This window comes from Solenopsis invicta, chromosome 6, assembly GCF_016802725.1.
Source record: "Solenopsis invicta isolate M01_SB chromosome 6, UNIL_Sinv_3.0, whole genome shotgun sequence".
NCBI lineage: Eukaryota > Metazoa > Arthropoda > Insecta > Hymenoptera > Formicidae > Solenopsis > Solenopsis invicta.
In genome coordinates, this window is record NC_052669.1 from 16,986,314 (window position 1) to 17,008,005 (window position 21,692).

At 30.6% G+C, this 21,692-nt stretch overlaps 1 protein-coding gene across 6 annotated transcripts in view; it reads left to right on the plus strand.

Annotated features, from left to right (window-relative positions):
• The window catches only part of LOC105193639 (titin), an 88,463-nt gene that overhangs the window by 41,228 nt on the left and 25,543 nt on the right, over nucleotides 1-21,692 (plus strand). For 5 of the 6 annotated variants that reach the window (XM_039450370.1, XM_039450369.1, XM_039450366.1 and 2 more), the window contains 21 exons: nucleotides 2,542-3,150; nucleotides 3,290-3,466; nucleotides 3,690-3,873; nucleotides 3,956-4,083; nucleotides 4,195-4,638; nucleotides 4,710-5,076; nucleotides 5,160-5,575; nucleotides 5,647-6,055; nucleotides 6,136-6,438; nucleotides 6,518-6,684; nucleotides 6,749-7,033; nucleotides 7,099-7,279; nucleotides 7,364-7,578; nucleotides 7,676-7,960; nucleotides 10,101-10,275; nucleotides 11,851-12,191; nucleotides 14,745-14,973; nucleotides 17,191-17,388; nucleotides 17,491-17,694; nucleotides 17,806-17,969; nucleotides 18,895-21,690. In XM_039450370.1, the coding sequence (XP_039306304.1) occupies nucleotides 2,542-3,150; nucleotides 3,290-3,466; nucleotides 3,690-3,873; nucleotides 3,956-4,083; nucleotides 4,195-4,638; nucleotides 4,710-5,076; nucleotides 5,160-5,575; nucleotides 5,647-6,055; nucleotides 6,136-6,438; nucleotides 6,518-6,684; nucleotides 6,749-7,033; nucleotides 7,099-7,279; nucleotides 7,364-7,578; nucleotides 7,676-7,960; nucleotides 10,101-10,275; nucleotides 11,851-12,191; nucleotides 14,745-14,973; nucleotides 17,191-17,388; nucleotides 17,491-17,694; nucleotides 17,806-17,969; nucleotides 18,895-21,690 (8,277 nt within the window). The remainder of the gene's footprint in view (nucleotides 1-2,541; nucleotides 3,151-3,289; nucleotides 3,467-3,689; nucleotides 3,874-3,955; nucleotides 4,084-4,194; nucleotides 4,639-4,709; nucleotides 5,077-5,159; nucleotides 5,576-5,646; nucleotides 6,056-6,135; nucleotides 6,439-6,517; nucleotides 6,685-6,748; nucleotides 7,034-7,098; nucleotides 7,280-7,363; nucleotides 7,579-7,675; nucleotides 7,961-10,100; nucleotides 10,276-11,850; nucleotides 12,192-14,744; nucleotides 14,974-17,190; nucleotides 17,389-17,490; nucleotides 17,695-17,805; nucleotides 17,970-18,894; nucleotides 21,691-21,692) is intronic. The other variant, XM_039450372.1, reaches the window with a different exon arrangement.

Sequence of the window (21,692 nt, forward strand, 5' to 3'; positions counted from 1 at the left end):
CTACTGTTTTATGATATAATTTTAAATTTTATAATAAATAAAGAGATCCCTAAACTAACGGAATTAGCGATATTACAAAGTACAAATTCTCCGACTGGACCTAATAAATTTGAAAACCCTTTTTATATTGGGTTAAGTAAAAATTTTATAGACAGATGTTATTAAGGAGGAAGGGGGAAGCAACACATTGTAGAAGCCAAAAAATTTTAGGAGTTTTTTAATAGAAAACAATACAAATAAATAAAATTTATTTTGTTTTAATCGAAAATACATGTTTCAATGTGTACGTGGAAAGAAACGACTTCAATATTTTCATTTTTGTGCCATTTTTAATTGCCGCATGTAAACCTCTATGAGTGGGCTGGTTAACATGATCTCTACAAAATGGTTGATCTAAATCGAAAAATTAAAATTATTCTTAAAATATTGATTGCACTCTGCAGTCGTAAAAAATTTTTAAATTTTGAAAAATTAAAAATCTTATTGACCTTTAAAAAAGTCATATTTTAATACTTTTTTAAAATGTGACATTTCTTAAATTAAGGAAACAAAATTAAATCGTTCCAATTCCTTAATAACTTAATTTTTAAAATCGCAAATCATGAATTATTAAAATTATACGATTTTATTTTTTTCATATCATAAACACTTGGAAAAGAATATATTGGAAAACAATGATCATACAATTTTTGTTTCTTTCTTTTAGAAATTTTCTTTTAAAATTTTCTTTTAGAAACAATATCAGACTATATGTACACATACACACGCGCGCGCGAGCGCGAGCACACACACACACACACACATACACAGAAAAGAATAAGGTAAGTCAGATCTATTTGCAGTTTTTGCCCTCTATACGGCGCAAATAAAGTCCAATCGTAAAACCGAAAATGTCGTTAGAAAGAATGTAATTCACTTTATTTTTTATTAAAAACATTTTGAAGTACCTCTCACATGTGTTAAACTGTAATGGAAAATGTAAAAACGTTTTTTCCTGTCCGATTTGAAACAATTAATTTTAAATTGGACCACCCTGTGGTTCAAATCAAACGCTTCTACTTTGTCGATTTTGAAATAAAATTTTAAAAGATTTTACGCAAAGGAAGCACGTTTTTCGCGACATTCTGGGGCAGTTGGTAACATGGCCGTAAATGGGCAATCTTTGGAGTGGGAAATATTGCCGTCCGTGGACGGTAAAATTAATATTCTCGTACGGTTCGCATGCGCACTTTTGTCAAGAAACTGTGAACGTCTCGTGGCACATGCGCTGAGCGTAAGATCAAATGCATGAGCGAAGGTAATATACTGACCTCTCATAACCTATAACCGGGATAGGCAATGATAGGAAAACGCCATGCGCTTGTTCTTTCTTAAATACCGCAAAAAATGTACTTCCTTTGCATAAAATACCGCTTCGCGAGCGTAGCTACGCTTCGTATTGAAAACATCGGCCTCAATCAAGAACGGCAAAGCTCGGCCCCATGTGTAATGTGTTATTATAATGTATTTTTTCTTAGTATTAAGTACACAGTAAAAAATTAAATGTCCCAGAATGTCCACACTAAATTTTAAATTAAAATAACTTAAAAATCAAGTTAAAATAACTCTTATTTTAAATTATTAAGTTAAAATAATAGTTATTTTAACTTAACTTTTGAGTTATTTTAACTTAAAATTTAGAGCGGATTTTCTGGGACACACAAAAGTGTTAAATTAGCATTTTATTTTTTACAGTGTAAAAACAAGTAATTTGACAATTAAAAATAAAAATTTTACTAAAAAGAAAAAAATGACAGTTTATATAATTAGACGTTTTCTGGTCATGTTATTGTTATTATATTATAATTAAAGTTAAAATTAATAAAATTCAATTATTTTGAACTTGATAATTAATAATATTTTACTAACTATTTCTAGGATTAGATTTGGTCAGTTAATCACCAGTATTACGATCAGATTGCAATTCCGATGTAAAAAGTCTGATTTAGACATAAGTATTTTTGAACTTTTGGAACAAATTTAACAATAAACCGCAAAAGTCATAAAACAAAACCGCAAACACGAAACGATTGATATTTGTGAATACTACTCTTAAATTACCTTAAATCAATTACTTTTCAAAATTTTAAAACTTTTTAAATAATGACTTACAAGTATTTTTTTTTTTTTTTTCACGATAACTGAAAATACATATTCGTGTCTATTATATGAATGTTGACAAAAAACTATCAAATTGTTGTCACATGTTCGGTGTCTTATAAGGTTAAATAGGTTTGCGTTCCATTTACACTATAAATGGAACGCAAACTTATTTAACCATATTCATTTAAATTAAAAAGTTCCTATTTGGAACACGGTCCGATTTCCCCAATCTCCCCTATATATGTAACACACATGTATATACATATCTATCTATCTATCTATATACATATATGTATACGTTTTAAAGAAGTATTAGATTTGATAATTTTCTGAATTAAATATTTATATTTATTTTTTTAATATAGTATCAAATATATACATATATGTTCATATTTGTAGGGTGTAAGAAATATAGTGGAAAAATTGGAGAATCGCAAACTTTGTTTGATAGAACGATGTACGGCTCATAAACAAGAAAATTTGGAGGTTTCGAGAATACTTGCTACATTTTTAGATAAGCATGACGCATTACGAGCTTGGCTAACTAATACGGCTAAAGTCTTTCTTCAAACGCATCAAAATCTAGGCAGTGATCTGTCAATGGCATACGATTTCCGTCGAGTTCATTGTCAATTGCTAACCGAATTGGAACATAAAAGTGAGGAGGTAGATCATTTAGAATTGGAAATTCTTCCAATCATAGAACGTCTGGACGAAATACAGAAGTACGAATTACAATTAAAAATAAAGAGTCTTGAAGACGAGTGGACAAAAACAAAAATTGCAATGGTGAAAAGAATCGAATTAGGTACTATTTACATGCAGTTTCATGAAATTGTGGAAGAATTGACTCATGAAATGGATTCAATTTATGACGAATTGAAAAATTGTGAAAATGCATTAGATGAGACTAAGTTTAATGAACTAGAAGAAAGATGGAAATCCTTTGAACCACTTTATAAGAAACTCCATGATTATGCAAAAACATTTCTCAATGAAACAAATAACGTAAGCAGTATATAAAGTATTCTTTAACTAAGAAAATCTAATATTCTAAAAAAACTTTTTTATTCTAATATTTTAAGACTTTACTACTTTAAGAAATTTTAAGATATACAAAAACTGAATTCATATTTTTTTCTTATAGATTGATGATTCATATCTTGATGTATCGCGAGCTTGTCTGTGTATACGAACTCTTTTAGAAAAGTTTGCCAATCGGCAATTGGTTATAACAGAATCATGGGAAAAATGCCAGACTACTGTTCAAATATTAAAACAAAAGCGAATTGAATGTGAGCAAAGAATAGAAGAAAGTACAAAGGTATTCTAATTTACGTTGTGAAAATTTGTATTGAATTTTTGTACCTTCTATATCTTCTATCTTAAATTTATATTAAATTAATTTATTATTAACAGCATTCATTTTTAATTCTGTATTTAAAATAAAATAAGGAAGAAAGATGAGGAAAATGGTTAAAAATATTTATGTCATTTATTATCTTTTTTATTATAATTTATATTATTACCGACTTATTTTATTACAGACATTAGCTTCAATTACAAAAATTGAGACGATGCTGTACCCAATGATAACAACACGATCTTCTAAAATAACCGATATTTTGCACAATTTAGAAGATGTAAAAAAACAAGTTTTATTTGAATTAAATAAAACTATTGAGGAATTGGATGCTCGAATTAAAAACATTCAAGCATTTGTCGACAGAGGTAACCAGAATATATTACGTTATATCAATATTTATGTTGCATTTAAAAAAAAACATATTTAATTAAAATATAATTAAATTAGATGAAAGTAAAGCAGCCCAGCAGATTTCAGGAAATCTCGTAGAAATGCATAAAAAGATGAACACTATCGTTAAAGATTACGAAAAATTATTAGAATCTTTATTTTCTACTTTTAAAACTCTCGAAGAGGTAAGATGAATTTTTAAATATTTTAAACGTAATGCTATATAATATTTATATAAATATATATACATTTATACCTTAAAATATATATGTTAACTGTTTTTATTCGCTTTTAAGATCGAGAATAAAATTAATGAAGCAAAGCAAGAAGTTGAACATGCGTTAAGTTCTACTAGATTGACCGATGTAAATGCTTCATTAAACAAATTTGACATGTTAAAATCCTCTATTACGGAATCTTTACTACGAATACGTACGAAATCCGAAGAAATAATCGACAACATTAGACTACAAGAGCCGCCAGAATCAGCAACACAAGATATTGAAAAATTAAAACGCACCTTAGACTCTGTAAACGTTAAATTCGAATCGTTTAAAATCGAATCGTTGAGCCATCTTGAAAAACATCGACGACTCTGCGCTTTTAGAGAGGATATTGAAAAGATTAATTCGGATCTACGTGAATTAAACGAACAGTTAAAAGATATGGATGGAAGAATTGGTGACACTTTATCGAAAGCGACACTTACTGCTTTTGAACAGTTTGAGCAAACGATAATGGTAATATTGTTAAATTGATCTTGTGACTGTGTGAAAAGGTTATTTTAATGTTATTTTATATATATTTATAGATTTTGGAAGAAAAAATTGAAACTTTTATAAAGAAAACAGAAGAAACAATTGTTCCATTAACTCCACAAGTAACGGATGAAATTTTATCCCTGCGAAACAGATGGGATCATCTGAGGACATGTGTTAAAAATACTAAGAAAAGAATGAATTTAGCTATTGATTATTTCACGCTCTTGGAAGAAGCCAAACAATGGTTTAGGGAAGGTAGCAAACTTTTGGTGATTGTTGCACGTAAAGCAACAACCGTTAAAGTGCCTGAAGAAACTACCGATTTACTGCGAGAAATTGATGCTTATATAAAACCAGGTGAAGAACAGCAAGAAAAGAGAATTGAGAAATTGAAACAATTGTCGACAATAGTTTTTGGTAAAACTGGCATTATATTTACACAAATTATCAAACGAGTAAAATAAGTATAATAAATGATCCGTTTACATTAAATATTTTAGGTACAGACAGACTTCCGCAATTCAACGAGGTGGTAGTAGAGAATCGACAAATGCTAGATTCCTTCGCAGTTATTTCTTCCGAATTGCATACTCTGAGTCAAAATTTACAAACTGCCGAAGATCTCCGAGAGAAGATGCGAATCGAGAAGCTAGAAGCTGATAAAAAGTTACAAGCTGTTAAAGCAGAAATGGAAGCTGCAGAAGCTGCAAAGATAGAAGCAGAAAACGCGAAAAAACTTGCAGAACAGCTTGCTGCTGAGACTTTAGACAAGGCTGCAAAAAAATTAAAAGAAGAAGAAACGCGAAAAATTGTTCCTCCCGTTTCTCATTCCATCTCCGCTCAAACTGATGAGACCATAGTTGAAGAAACTATTACTTCCGCTGTGACAACGAAAGAAATTCATATTCTTCAAAAGGTACTTGCATTTTAAACAATGTATTTTAATTATTAATGCTATAATTATAAAATTTCTACTTATAATTACAGATGGAAGTCGAGAAAAGTATTCCAATTATTCCAAAAGAAACTAGTCCCCTAAGAAAGCTTGTATTTGAAGAAATACATGACAAATCACACGAACATGCTGAAGAAAAACAAAGAGACGAAATCGTTTCATTAGCTCCAGAATTCACAGTTCCTTTGTGTGACGCGATAGTTCAAGAAGGCAAAGGATTCAATTTTGAATGTCATTTAATTGGTCAACCGATACCAGATGTAGTGTGGTACAAAGATGGAATATCAATATTGAATAATCCAGACTATTTAACAACTCATATAAACGGCATTTGTACGTTAAAAATAGAAGAAACATTCGCTGAGGATTCTGCCAAATACACTTGCCGTGCATTTAACATTCATGGCTCTGTCGAAACATCAGCCATTTTAACTGTTAAAGGTAATTTGATTAACACGTGAATTTTGTTAAGAGTGCATATACTAATAATCGTCTATTTATGTTACAAATTTTGAATGTAGAGATTATCACAGAAGAACAGCCAAGTGCTCCAGTTTTCACGAAGGAATTGCAGCCCTCTTTTACGAGGGAAGGATGCTCTCATAAATTAGAGTGCACAGTCAAAGGAAATCCTTTACCAACGGTACAATGGTATAAAAATGATACCAACATTGATAATTCTCCAGACTACGTTATTACTTATAATAATGGAGAAGCTGTTTTGAAGTTCGATGAAATTTTCTTAGAAGACAAAGCATCATACACCTGTAAAGCAACAAACCAATGGGGACAGTCAACTACTAGCTCTTTTCTAGATGTAAAACGTAAGTTTCTTTGTGTTAATGATAATAATAACGTATTATAAAAGATGTATTTATTTACATACATAAATATTAATTTTAGCTGCGCAAATTATCGCAAAAAGTCCATATTTCGTGGTACCGTTATCAAATGTTATAGTCAGTATAGGCCAAAGAGCAAAACTAGAATGCGAAGCTTCCGGAGATCCAATTCCCGAATTAATCTGGACTCACGATGGAAAGCTAATTGAAGAAAACAATTATCATAAAGTAAGGCAAGGCATAATAGTTTTGATATATTTAATACGACGTAATTATTTGCATATTTGTTCAGATTCAAACGGATGGTGCTCGAACAAGCTTGACAATTACGGAAGCCTTTCCGAAAGATGTCGGTTCTTACACGGTGACTGCCAGTAATGAAATTGGGAAAGCCACTGTATCTTGTACCGTTTCTGTGAAAGAGCGTTTGCTTCATGAAATTAGCGAATCTGGTTTCGTGTGTAGCGACAAGGAACCTATAGTCCCGAAATTTCAATTACCCTTGCAGGATCTTAAAATTCAAGAAGGACGTTCAGCTAGGCTAGACTGCGTGATTGTAGGTCATCCTGAACCTGAGGTAAACTTTACTTTAAAATTTTTTATTTTACTACTTTATTTTGCATTAACTTTGTAATATTTCAGGTAATTTGGTATCATAATGAACAACCTGTAAAGGAGTCGTCAGATTTTCAATTACTCTTCCAAGGTGACCGATGTTCACTAGTTATTCATGAAGCTCTCTTGGATGATGCCGGTGTATATAAAGTAGTTGCTATTAATTCTGCTGGCGAAGCTTCTAGTCAGTGTGCATTAACAATTACGCGTATGTATAAATATATATGTACATACTTTCAACTAGAAATTTATTTTTTTATGCTTATATATAATACTTTTATTTCATTTATAGCGGCATCTCACATTTTAAATGTAATTGATCGAATAAAGACAAAGGAAGAAACTCTTGCCAATGATACCTTACCGAAGTTCATTAAACTTCCAATGGATTTGCTGGTAGCTGAAGGTGAAAATGCAATTTTTGAATGTGTCGTAATGGGAGATCCTAAACCTGATTTAAGATGGTATTCTAACGACGATGAAATGATTCAAAACGGAAGGATTTTGGTAAGCGTGATTTATATTTGTATAAATTGTACTTTATTTAACGTTTACTTAAATAATCATAATATATTTTTCGTAATATTGCTATACAACATAAAAGATTGGAGAAAAAGAAGATGGAACAAACTTTTTGAAAATTTCATCAACGATACCAAAAGATAAAGGCAATTACGTGGCAAAAGCCATAAACATACATGGTGAAGTAAAAGCTTTTGCCAGATTGGTTGTGAAATCACTTGGTGATTTCAAAAGGAACGAAGAATTTATTCAGATGGAAGAAAAATTAATTCAGCCAACGTTCAAAGAAACATTTCAAGACAGAAAAGTATTCGAAAGAACTTCAACAAAATTCGAATGCATCGCCACTGGTAAACCATTTCCCAAGGTAAATTAAACGCAATATATAATTTTTGCCAAAAATTACATAGAGAAATATTGCCAATACTGATGAATCCCTTCTAAAGCGACACGTCCAAATTTCTCGAAAATTAAACATTGCACTGTATTAATACCGATAAAAATATGATATGCTTAAATAATTAAAGAAATAACAAACTATAATTATTCATAGCTTTTTTCTATATAAAATTTGCTGAAAACAAATTCTCGAAAAACGAGAATAAATTTGCATAATTTTCTCTTTTACATTGTTGTGCTTTCGAAGTATATATAAGATCTTCCCTGCCTAGAAAAACCATAAAAAATTTTATTGCGAAAAAATAGTACTTTGGCCAGGTTCGTATCTGTGTGTGTGTGTGTGTGTGTGTGTGTGTGTGTGTGTGTGTGTATGTGTGTGTGTGTGTGTGTGTGTATCTGCCGAATTCCACAATGAAATTCTTTACAATTTTTTCGGAGAGAAGGAATCTTATATATCCTTGTAGAGCATTAATATTTTGACTTCGTGACTGCGTTACAAGTCCAAGTTGGAAATTGCAAAAATTAAAAATTTGCCACTAGCAATAAGAACTGCTGTGACTGATATAGGCTTTCTAATCTTATGTTTTAATTTTGTTAGTCCAATATGACTTATTACTGTTTATAAGCATTATTGTTTAATATATAAAAATATATTTTATGGCTTTATTTATGAATTTATTACGTAATTAATTGCTCCACTACGGGGCCGTATCTGAATTCTGCCATTACTGCCTAAGGTACTTATTTTGAAGCTCAATTTGGTAAACACTCTTTTTGGATTATATTGCAAAACCATTAATTATTAAAAAATATGAAATAGTAAAATTATAAAAACTGCTGCATCATCTACTATAACTACTAACAAGATTTTTCCTAGTATTTATACTTTTTTAAGTTTTATTTCCAGCTTTTGTTTAAGAAATATTATTTAAAAGCAAAATAGAACGACGTTCCTATACATTTTATAATAAAACTAATCGTCAAATCTTTTTTAAAAAATTAACTATGTTAAAAAATTTTAATGCAGCTGAAAAAATTAGTGGACATAAAATTTAATTTATAATTTGTACACTATGTCTGTTCTTAATAAAATAAGTTTTATAAGGACAAAGAAAAGTTAAAGAGTCAGATATTACATTTTATAACTTTATCCCATAAGTGGGTGCGCCTCCCAGCCGAATGTTAATGGGCGCTCGCAGCACTGATTGTGAGTGCTCTATCACAAATTTATTATTTTGGAATTTTAATAATTGATTGGATAATCGTAAAATTGTCATCAATGTAACTACACTATCTTATAATTGAAATGTGGAATGAGAAATATAGAAGGTCGATAATAAAAAAAAGAAATGCATTACCAATAATTTTGTACAGAAACAAATTTTGCGACACTCAGTGCCGCGGCGCGCCCACTTAAGGATTAAGAATTATAGTTTATATTCTTTTTTATAAACTTTAATAATATATTTTTAATAATATATTTTTTTAATTTAAGAATAATATATTTTTTTATAAATTTAAGAATAATGTGATGTTTAGTTTGATCACATAAATTATACCTAATTAATAAGATAGCCATCTATCTTGACAGCAATATCAAATATTATGTACAGAAAAGCAAAAACCTAGTAAAATATTAAATATATCTTACGTAAAATTACCTCAATTATCTTATAATAAACGTAAGTGAAAAGATCATTTGATTTATGAGTTCTTAAACTCTTAGCTCTTTAAATTTTGCATTAGCCACGTAAATATCTAGATGAAAGGTTGGCTGGCCTGTCAAGACGGGGCAAAAGTAATTTTGTGCCCGCGACGAGTTATATTTAAACGCGAACAATATACTTCATGTGAAAAGCTCGATTGCAGTCGCGCCGTGGAGTATAAGATGGCACATTCGATGCGGTGCAAAGCATCGTAGTCTTATCATAGACATATCATGTAATTTCGGTAACTCTTTTTTTCTTTGTTAAAATTATAAATTATGAATATAATTGAAATATAGACTGGTTGATATTTTTTCTGATACATATATACATGTCCAATGTGCTTTACTTTGTGCTCACTTAATTGATAGCAGATTTTATTATTAAAACTTATTTTTACAGATACAGTGGTTGTTTAATGATCGGCCGGTTCATGGAAAAGATTTTCTGGTTTCCGTTAGCGGAGATAGACAAGTTTTGACAATTCCTCTAGTCGGAGATGCACATGTCGGTACTATCTCTTGCGTAGCAGAAAACGCATCTGGTAGAGCAGTTTGTAGTGCTAAAGTGGAAATTGGTAAGTTAATAATATATAGATATTGCTTTTCTTCACATTTTATTTGCTTCTTTTATTAACAACTTATTTCATAATATTACGACTTTTAAATATTACTTTTAACTTTTTTTTCTTTTTCTGTAAAATGCTGGATGTAATATTAGAAAATGCAATGGTGTCACAAGTTATTAATACTCGCGTTACCTAGTTTAATGTGTCTCAAAATTTCCAGTCAACGATAAATAAAATATTCATTCAATGAGTGTACAATTCAAAAACACCATATATACACGTATCTTGAAATTTGATAATATTGTTTTTGCTTTAAATTAAATGCTTTTAATTTATTATTGTTAAGTATGGTTAATACTTTTATATATTGCATTTATAGCATAACCTGAATTTGTAAATTTGTAACATTAGTTTTTCTCTTTTCTTTCTCTTTCTCCCTCCTGCGTGCAAAATATTAAATAATGTAAGAATCAATGAAAAATTTAGTATCATGTTTCAAAGGAATTTATAAAAGAAAAATTTAAGAATACTTAAAAGTCGAGTCACTCTTCTCTTTATCCGTCTCCTTCGTCTTTCATTTTATACAAGTAGTAACCGTGTTATTTTTAACGAATACTCAGTACACAGTTTATTTCCTCAAAAAATACAAATACATTTTTGTAACATTATCATTCCTATTATTTTCATTTTAAATAACTTTTATTATGAACATTTTTTTATTTTTATGTTTTATAATATTGTTGATAAAAAACTAAAATATAGTAATTATATATTAGAATATATTTGTATCAATGTAAACTTAGATTATTTCAAATAGTTTTATTTTATTATTTATATATATTCAAAAATAAAAGGTTTTTTTTTGAATTATGAAACATTTAATGATGTACGATCTCTGAATTTACTAATTTATTTTTAATTAATAAATAAGAAGAATTAAGATAGAAGAAATATACGGAAATGCCTAAAATGACGTTGATTATCGAATGTCGAGCATAAGGTGTGCGCATCATTAGAGTATAGAATGACAACGGTAAATTGGGTCTTGGGTTATATATTGCAGCCGAGTGCTCGATTCATCTATTACTAGGTGAACGATACTATTTCTGTCGTGGATCGGAGGCAAAGTATTTCGTTACTTCGCTGGGAGCATTTCGACCGTGCGGTTGGTACGCTCCAGTACTTTCGATCTCTTTATATTTTATATTAACAAAGTGCATATTATATCAATTAAAGTAAAACGTAAATTGATATAATTACGTGGAGAACATTTAGTTGTTTCCGCATAACATAATTTTTTTTTTATTTATTTGATAAGCTTGATAAACATTATTTAAATAATCATATAACATAAAAGAAAGAAACATTGAAATAAGTTATAATTATTGTAATGTTGATGACATTGATAATAAATATTGGTTCATAAACCTTGGTATTAATAGAATGTACTTTTTAAATATTTTCCTGTCAATCGCAATATTGGTCTCATATCTCTCAAAGTATATTTTATTATTAGCCACACATCAGAAAAATCATTTGTCACATCAGTAATCATTTTGTTGACATAACTGGATTAACTTCCAGATAGTGGATCAGAGAAGCCGGCTGCAAGTGAAGTCGAAAGAGTGTTCGAGTTAGTGCCACATCTTTCTTCAGGCATTATGCATCCTGCAAGCAGTAGCGACAAACACTTTTCAAGCGAAAAAACATGTCACGAAGGTGGTGGCGAAAGTCAGGTGCTGACCAAAATGTCGTCGACTGTCACACATTCTTCAACAATGTCTATGAAAAAGGAATTCTTATCGTCTACTATGACTTCCACTTTATCGCAATCAGGACACGAACCTACCAGTGTTTGCACGAAAACAACTGTGCAATGTTCCGAACAGTCTACTTCAGAAAACGGAGCACCACCAGTCACACAAGTAAATATACTTAATATAGCTGTTTAACACAGCATTTCTATGAAAGCAACAGCTTTTGATTGTTATATTTTCGCACCAAGTATTTGTAAATATTAATGTTGTATAATATATTAATTAATTATAAACTTTATCTACAAATAAATGAGATCAATCAACGAGCATATAAATAAGTTAGAACAAAACAATAATAATGTGCATTAAATCTCGATTTTTGAGATTTACATTATGAAATATCAAACATTAAGTTGTCATTCTTTAGCATGAAAAGCTCAATTAAGTGTTCGGGAAAGGTGGAGTAAGTCGGACATATTTGAAGTTTTTGCTTTCTATAAGGGGCAAATAAAGTCCGATCATAAAACCGAAGGTGCCGTTAGAAAAATAATTGAATTCCCTTCATTTTGGTTCAAACCATTTTGATATACCTCTCACTTATGTTGAATTATAATGGTAAATGTAAAAACGCTTTTTCCAATGGAACCACGAAATCGGACCACCCCCTGGTCCAAATCGGACACTTCTATTTTTATCGACTTTTAGGTAAAATTTTAAGATTTTAATGTATGTTTTTTTAGTATTGAGTAACAACGAGCAATTTGACACTCAAAAATAAAAATTTTACTATAAAAAAAATTAATGACAGTTTATATAATTAGACATTTCTTGGTCATGTTATGATATCGTTAGTATATAATTAGAGTTGAAATCAATAAATTTTAATTATTCCACCTTTGATAACTCATAATTTTTTATTAATTTAACATTTCTAAGACCAGATTTAATCGGCTAATTACCAGTGCAATTCCGATGTAAAAAGTCCTATTTGGATACGAGTCCTTTCAAACTTTGGAATAAATTCTACAATATAAACCGCAAAAGTGATTACGAAACAATTGATATTTTTGAATTCTACAATGTTTAATTATCTTAAATCATTTACCTTTCACAATTTTAGTACTTTTTAAATAATTATTTATAAAAATTTTTATTTATTTTTTTTAATTTTCGACGATAGCTTAAAATATATATTCGCATCTCTTCTACATAAAAACAGAGATGGGCATGATTGACATTTAATGATTGACGATTGATGAATAAAAATTTATTCGTTATTCAGCCTCTTGTAAATAAAGAATAAAAATTTATTCGTTATTCCTGTTTCTTATTCAAGATGTATTGAAAAAGATAAGTGCTTATTCATTATTCAAGAATGACGAAATAACGTTTAAATTTTTATGCGTCATTTTCAAGTAGCTGAATAATAATTCAATTTTTATTCATCATTCACAAAAAGTTGAATAACGAATAAATTTTTATTCATTATTTACAAGAGGCCAAATAACGAATAAATTTTTATACATTATTTACAAGAAGCCGAACAACAAATAAATTTTTATTCATCAATTTTTTATTTAAATTATTTAAATAAAAAATTATTCAATAATGGCCATCCCTGTATGAATGTTATGACTGAGAACTGTCATAACTGTCAAACTACTGTCACATGGTGTTTTTACATTATAAATAACACGCAAATTTATTTAACCGTATTCATTTAAATTAAAAATGTAATTCTAATTTCTCTCTGACTTTCGTTATGGTAACTTTATATTATTTTTATACATACTACACAGAAAAAAAATTAGTATCATATTAACAATTTATTGTTTCATATATAAGCAACAATATAAAATCTTCTTGGAAGAATTTATACTTTTAAACAGACATAATTTGCTTGCATAAAGAGAAAATTTTTCTTTATGCAAGTAAATTATGTCTGTTTTAGATTATAAATTCTTCCAAGAAAATTTTATATTTTTTTTTATATATAAAACGATGAATTGTTAATTTAATACTAATTTTTTTTCTGTGTACAAATTCCGATACAAATCTTTAAATAATATTTGTTCTGTCATATTTTAATTCTATAAATTAATCCTTGTCGACATATGCCAGATTGTCATTTCTTGCATTTACCAGATTGTATTTTTTTTATTCTGTCTATTAAAAGTATACATTTTTTTATTGAGAGAATGTATTGATAGCAATTGATCATTGATAACTCTGAAAAGCACTAAGACGAATAGAACTCAAAGTAACTTGGTTGTTTTCCAAGAACAAAATTTTTTTTTAATTTGGACTTTTTACGACTTCTGATGTGTAATCTACATTGTTCTTGATACGATTACTATGCTGTTGCTGAATTTTATCTATCTGTACTTTATTGCCGTTCGTATTTCTTTCTTTATATTCCAGTTTGTTGTGACTATTCATCTATTTATTAATTTTTATACATATTTGAGTTTACATTTTATTACTGGCTATGTATACGCTTAATTGCGCCTCTCACACTGAAGAATGATAAGTGAGTCAGAAACGTACACGTTTCGTATTTCATAATATAATGTAAATCGAGATTTAATATAAATCATTATTGTTCTGTTCAAACTTACTTATGATCTTATTGATTGACCTTACTCATTCGTTGATTTTCATTTGCAATCAAGTGTGAGTTATTAATTTATTTTTTGTTTATTTAAAAATATTATCTTTTAGTCTCACAAGATCGAGGAATATGAAAAAATCATACAAGATCAGCCCGGCGAAGTAAAACAAGAAAAAACCGTTCTCGTGTCTGAAGAAACAGGAGGTGTAAAACAGGATGTTAAAACAAATCAAGTGCAAAAACCATCTAGAAAACTGATAGCGCCTAGATTTATTTCACCGATTACAGGAATGATTGTAGATCAAGGAACTAATGTAGTTCTTGAAGGTATCATTGATGGTAAGTGTGTGTACTCAATCACGCTGATCTCTCGATTTAGGCGGATTTCTTAATTTATTTGTTGTATGTGATTTCTTACGCTATTCAAAATTAACCCATTAAAGCTCATGACTAGACCAGCTAAAGCCAAAAAACAAATATTAAAAATAAGACTGAAGCGTAAAAATTCATTATTAACGTAAAAAGTACGTTGCAAAATTAATTTTGCAATTAATTGTTAGAAACAAATTAATAAATATTGACTATACAAGATAACTAACTACATCAATCGCTCACACACACACACACACACACATACGCGCGCGAAACGGACCCATTGTATCGAACGTCTCAGATTCACGTATACTACAGTTAAAGGATTAACGTTTTTTTGTTGACTTACACTCCTTAGCTCTCTCTCTCTCTCTCTCTCTCTCTCTCTCTCTCTCTCTCTCTCTCTCTCTAGCAAACAAACCTTTTCAATCCATTTGTCAACCGGAACAGTAATGTTAAAGTTATCATGGGTGAGATTAGGTTTATTCGGATGACACCTGATTGCCGCTAATTGGCTGTCCAAAAAGAAAAATTTATATTAACTTATAATTGCTCTGTGATCAATTCTTACATAGGATGTGCACAATCTTGCTACATATAGTTACTCTACTTTCCTTTGTCTCATCTTGACCCTTCTTATCTAATCAAAATTATAATAATAATTTTTCAAGCACTATTTACAAAAATAGAAAATACATTCTTATTTTATAACCTATTGAATTTTGTCTCAAAAACATATGCATTCACAGAGGAACTACTATAATTTAATGCCAATGTCAGAAATAATAGTGCAAAAAAAAGTTGTAAGAAAATCATTTAAAAAATATAAATTATAGATATATGTGTCACGTCTCAGAATACTGTATTATTAAAAAATATTAAAAAATTTAAACCTTACAGATTGTTCTATTATTACGTTCAAGTATAAAATTTGAAAACAATTTTTTATTGATTTAAAAGTTATTTTTTAAATTTTTTGTTTGCTTTTGATCCTTATGCAAAAAGATTCTTATATAAAATCACGTTTTCTCATTCTAATTTGAGAGTTTGATGAGAAAATAATATAAATTAAATTAAATTTTTTACCTATACTAACAAAATTCTAATAAATATATGTTCACTTATTGTTAGATTCATTTGCTCGTTTAAAAACTATTTACCTAAAATTGTAGTAAATTAAATTCTTTTTGTTGTATAAGTCATTATATAAGTCAAAACTATTATTGTTTTGTTCTGTTCAGCTGATTTTAGGGCCAAAATTCTTGTATTCATAATCGATTTTTTCGTTGTTAAATAAGAAGAAGAAGAAGGGACCCCGCACGATATATATGAAAAAAACGTGTTCGGTCGATTTGCTTAAATTTTTTATATGTTGTTGTACTTGCATTCCTAATGAAAAATCTCAATTTTTAGAACATTTCTATGTCTAGTTTCGGAATTAAAAATAATTGAAGGCTTCTTTTATATATCGGCTCATATGTATACCTACACTAGTTTGAACTTTTATGCTTGCTCATATATCGGTACGTATAAATGTCCGTAGATGACTGCGTGTGCGTGCACACGCGGGCGTGTACGTGCGCGCGCGCGCGTGCATGTGTTTATCAGCAAAGATAAAAACCGCATGGTTCATCATTCCCATAGTATTTAATTACTCTAAACCCTCTCTACTTGTGCGTATTGTGTGCGTGCATGCGTGCGTGCGTGCGTGTGTGTGTGTGTGTGCGTGCGTGAGCGCGCGCGCGCGTGCGTATGTGTGCGTGTGTAAGAGAGAACGCGCGCGCGCGCGCGCGTTTTCTTGCGCGTGCATACGCGCACGCCCGCGCGCGTACGCATACGCCCGCGTGTGCACGCACACGCAATCATTCACGGACATTTGTATCAATATACATATATGAGCAAGCATAGAAGTTCAAACTAGTGTAGGTATACACATGAGCCGATGTTATGAAAGAAACCTTCAAATATTTTTAATTCCGAAACTAGACATAGAAATGTTCTAAAAATTGAAATTTTTCATTAGGGATGCAAGTACTACAACATATAAAAAATTCAAGCAAATTGACCAAACACGTTTTTTTTCATATAAATTGTACGAGGTCCTTCAAAAATTCTACAGTTTTTTAATTTCGTTAATTTGTAGTTAGTATTATAAAATCTCAAAGAGTTTTTAATTTATTTTAGGTTTTCCACAACCGACAATTCTATGGTCAAAAAACGGTCACGAGTTGATATTAAAAGATAATATAAAAACTAGTTATGCTCACAATCACGTAAAGTTGGAATTGAAGAATGTCAATGTGAACGATGCTGGACGTTATACTTGCACAATAAGGAATGACATTGGAAGTGCTAGTAGCACGTCTGACTTGGTTGTTAAAAGTAAGTGACGTTTGTATATAAATTAATAAAGAAGGAAGTTGTGCATAAAATTGAAATAATTCATGCAATATATAAAAATTTATTGTTTATATGCAATTTTAGAAACAATATTTCCGCCGGTTTTCGGCAAGCGCCTCAAGGCTCAAGTAATAAAGAAAGGAGATCGTATTATTATGGAGGTAGAAATTACTGGTATTCCTGATCCTATAGTTAATTGGTATAAAAACGATGTGCCGATCAATGAACAACCACAAAAATTAAGAATTATTCAACAAGGAAATTGTCATACGTTGATAATAGAAAAAGGTACATTTTCGTTTACGTATTCTAATCAAATGATTAAATAAATTTTTATTTATTACTATTTTATTTTATATAGTCATTAATATTTAAAGAACATTTATTAACCTACTACAGCAAAAGAAGAAGATGCTGGCAAATACATGGTACGAGCGACAAATACCGGTGGCGAGGCGCAAAGTATCGCTGATATTGCAGTTTTTGAACCAGAGCCTGATACTATGATCGAGGTACATAAAACCGTCATTTATGAAAACATTCAGGATAAAAATGTCGTCCAGGTAACTTAAATCTTTTATACTTTATATAAGTTTTATAATATATTTACAATAATAATACATAAAACAATGGAATAAAGTTAATTTAACCCTTTGTGTCACGGTGTAGCTCTGGGAAAATTACATCTACTATCCAAGCTTATTTTATCATTAAATCAATTGTTTCACGTATTTTTTAGCATGTTTGGAATTGTTGGAATGCTAAAAGTTTCCTCTAACTGATAAATAAAGTTTTAAAATCATATTTTAAATAAATAATTTGTTATTAATAAATATATACTAAAAAATTGTCGTTTTTAGAGATTAAATTTGATTGTAAAAAATTTTGTATAACAACCTATACTTCAAAATCACTGTCTAAGGGTTTTTAAGGTCGTTGATTTCGAATCCGATGTCAAAAATTTAGAATTCAAAACGACAGATACAATATGGCTGACAAAATTATTAAAATCGATTAGATTTGTTTAAAACTTGCTATTTAGGGATTTTTGAGATTTTTGTTTACAATCCTGTGTCAAAGATACAAAATTTGAAATGGCAGATGTAATATGGCGGATCAATATGACAAATGTAATTTTTAAAGTTTTAAATAAATTCGATTGATTTTGAAAATTCCGTCCATCATATTAGATCCACCATTTTGAATTTCGTACTTTTAACATCAAATTCGTAATCAGCGACCTTCAAAACTTCCGAAAAAGGAGTTTCATACAAATTTAATTAATTTTAAAAATTCTATTTACCATATTGGATCCACCATTTTTAATTTTCTATTTTTTATATCGGAATCATACTCAGCGATTTCCAAAACCCCCGGATAACAAGTTTCATAAAATTATATTCACTAGAAAAAAAGTGACGCAAATGGTTAATATTCTGAATTAATTAATTTTTCTAATCATTTGTAAAACTATGTACTTGCACTTAGTCTGAGGAGAAAAAAGAAGAGATATCAAAGACATCAGACATTTTGACGAGTAAACAAACACCAATGACAGCAATCCAGTTAGTCGGATTCAAGCCTGTTACGACATCGACTACAGTTGACATTGTGCAAAAGAAAGACGAACCGAAAATAAAAACTAGTAAATCAGAAACGATTTCATCTATAACCGAATCCCATGAAAGCGAAACGAAATCAGAACAGAAGTTTCATATGAAACTAGAACATAAAACTCCATCTATTGTGGAGACAAAACCTCGAACCGAGCAAACGATAAAGGAAGTCAACTATGACAAAAAAGATGTTAAGGAGCCATTAATAAAAATGGAAGAGAGATCAATAATTGACAATGAAAACATAGAAACTTCTGCGATTGCAAAGAAAGATGCATTGAGCTTTTTTGAATCCATTATGAGAGAAAGTGAGGTAATGCCGAAAGGACCAAAAGAAATGATTAAACTAACTGAAGATGGACAAATTCAAGAAGCAAAAGTTGGAAAGTTAACAAAAAATTACGAAAAAGTAAGTACTTATCAAGAAGCGAAGAAACTGGAAGCAAAACCGTCGGAATTTCAAATAACAAAAAAGGCCGCCCAAGATGTTTTTACGAAATTAGAACAAGGATCATCGTCTCGCGGAGTAGAAAATAAATTATTTGATTTTCCATATGAGACTCCCAAGCTGCCTCCAATAGAGATAAAAAAAACAATAGAAGAAAAGGTAGTTTCCGATTCGTCCATTTCGCAACTACAAATTCAGACCAAGGATTCTGAAATGATGAAAAGTTTCGATCTTGTGCCAGAACCACCTCCCGAGATATGCTATATGCCAAAACCGGAAGAGAAAAAAAAACGTCCTGACATATTTGTTAAGGCAAAACAGCTTCAGGAATCTTTCGATAAATCTTTATCTCCAATAGATGCCCCAATCGGAGGGATAAAGATCTTTCCTACGTCTATTCCAAAAGTACCAGAACCTATCAAAGCTGCGGAACCTGTTCCTGCATTTACGATACCACCACCATTTGATCTTGAAAGAAAAGAAACATGCGTAGAGATATTTGAAGAGACAAGCATAAAGAAAGATGCGTACGAGAAAAAAGAAAACAAATATTTAAAAGAAGAAAAAATGGAACCATCGAAATACACTTCAACACTTATTTCAAGAAGTATATCTCCCATTAGACCGTGGTCATCATCATCAGATGTGGAAACCAAATCGCACGTGTCTACGGACCTATCAGAATATAGATGTCATTCTGCTGCTTCTAGTCATCAAGAGATTTTGAGATCTACATCCCCAAAATCATCTGTGGATGCTTTGACAATGGAAAAATCCTGGGCCAAAAAAGGCACAGATTCAAATAGAAAATCGTGGCCACCGCAAATCAAATCTGTTCAGAAATATGAGTGGAATGTTCCCCCTGAAGAATATAAGAGTTTTTCAAGAGAATTTCAACAAAAGATTGAAGAAACACAACAAGGTGGAATAAAGAAGATCAGTACAGAATCATCCGCTAATGTAGAAAAACAGTCGTGGAGTAGCAAAGAAAAATTTACTGAAAACATAGTGGAAACATCTCCATCTTTATCGAAATTAGGTCCAATAATCTATAACGCCGAGACAATTAAAGTCGATCATACAGTAAATACTATGCAAGAGAAGGCTCTGTTTGAAAAATACACTACTGAATGCAACATAGAAAAAACTAAATCGACACAGAAATTTGAAGATTTTAGTTCGAAACGTTGGACAGAAGATAAAGAATTGAAAGCACCTAGTTTGGTGAAAAAGATTGAACCAGCAAAATCGCTTGCGGTATCATATCGTCCTATAGAGAAAGAAACGGACTTGGTCGTAATCAAGCCAGGATCGCCTCCGGAGATTGGATATATTCCACCATCTATTGCAAAAGAAAAAACTATATTGGAATATAAAAAAGTGGAAAAAAAAGTAGAAGAACCACCCATACTTCCACCGAAAGATGTACGTATTACACCGCCACCTGTTCCAGCTAAGAAGCCTGTTAAATTCTCGACACCAGTTCCGTCAAAATTCATTAAAGGTTCTTTTAGCCATGAAAGTGATTACGAGTCCGATTTCGATAGACCAAAAGCAAAATGGAGGCCTTACGAGAGTGATAACGAAGAACCTTATTATCGACGAGTCAAAGCACCTGTTTCGAAGCAGTCGGCAAGACCACGATCTACCGAGCCCGAGCCACTCCCACCTTCCAAATTCGAGACTCCTGCTCAATTTATAGGACCATTTAAGCCACTAGTTACCACAGAATCTTCCGAAAAAGCAATAAAAAAAATAACATTTAAACGACACGATAAAGAATTTAAGCAACAACAACAACAAATTCCAATTTCTCTAAAACCCGGTTCACCACCAATTTACGTGAGCGTAACAGGTTCCGCGCCAAAATCTCCTTCTGTTAAAAAACCGGAATCTCCAAAATTCAAAACAAAAGTTTTTCAACAAGAAAGTGGTTATATGGCAGATACTGATGAGCCATTCCAGCAGAAGGCTTCATCCATAACGACACAAAAATTTCTTGGAAAACGCGATGGTCCTTTAACAATTCATACGGAGAGCCATACTATGTCCAGTGAGAATAGAACAAAGTCTTTCGAAAGTCACAGTTACAAAAGCGAGCATTTACGAAAAGAAGAGTCTTCTTTCGTCTCGCCACCTATTTGTAGTACACAAGGGACTTCTAAAGCCGTTCAACAACAACGTAGCTCTTCCGAGAAGAACAGATTCGAATCCATAAAGGT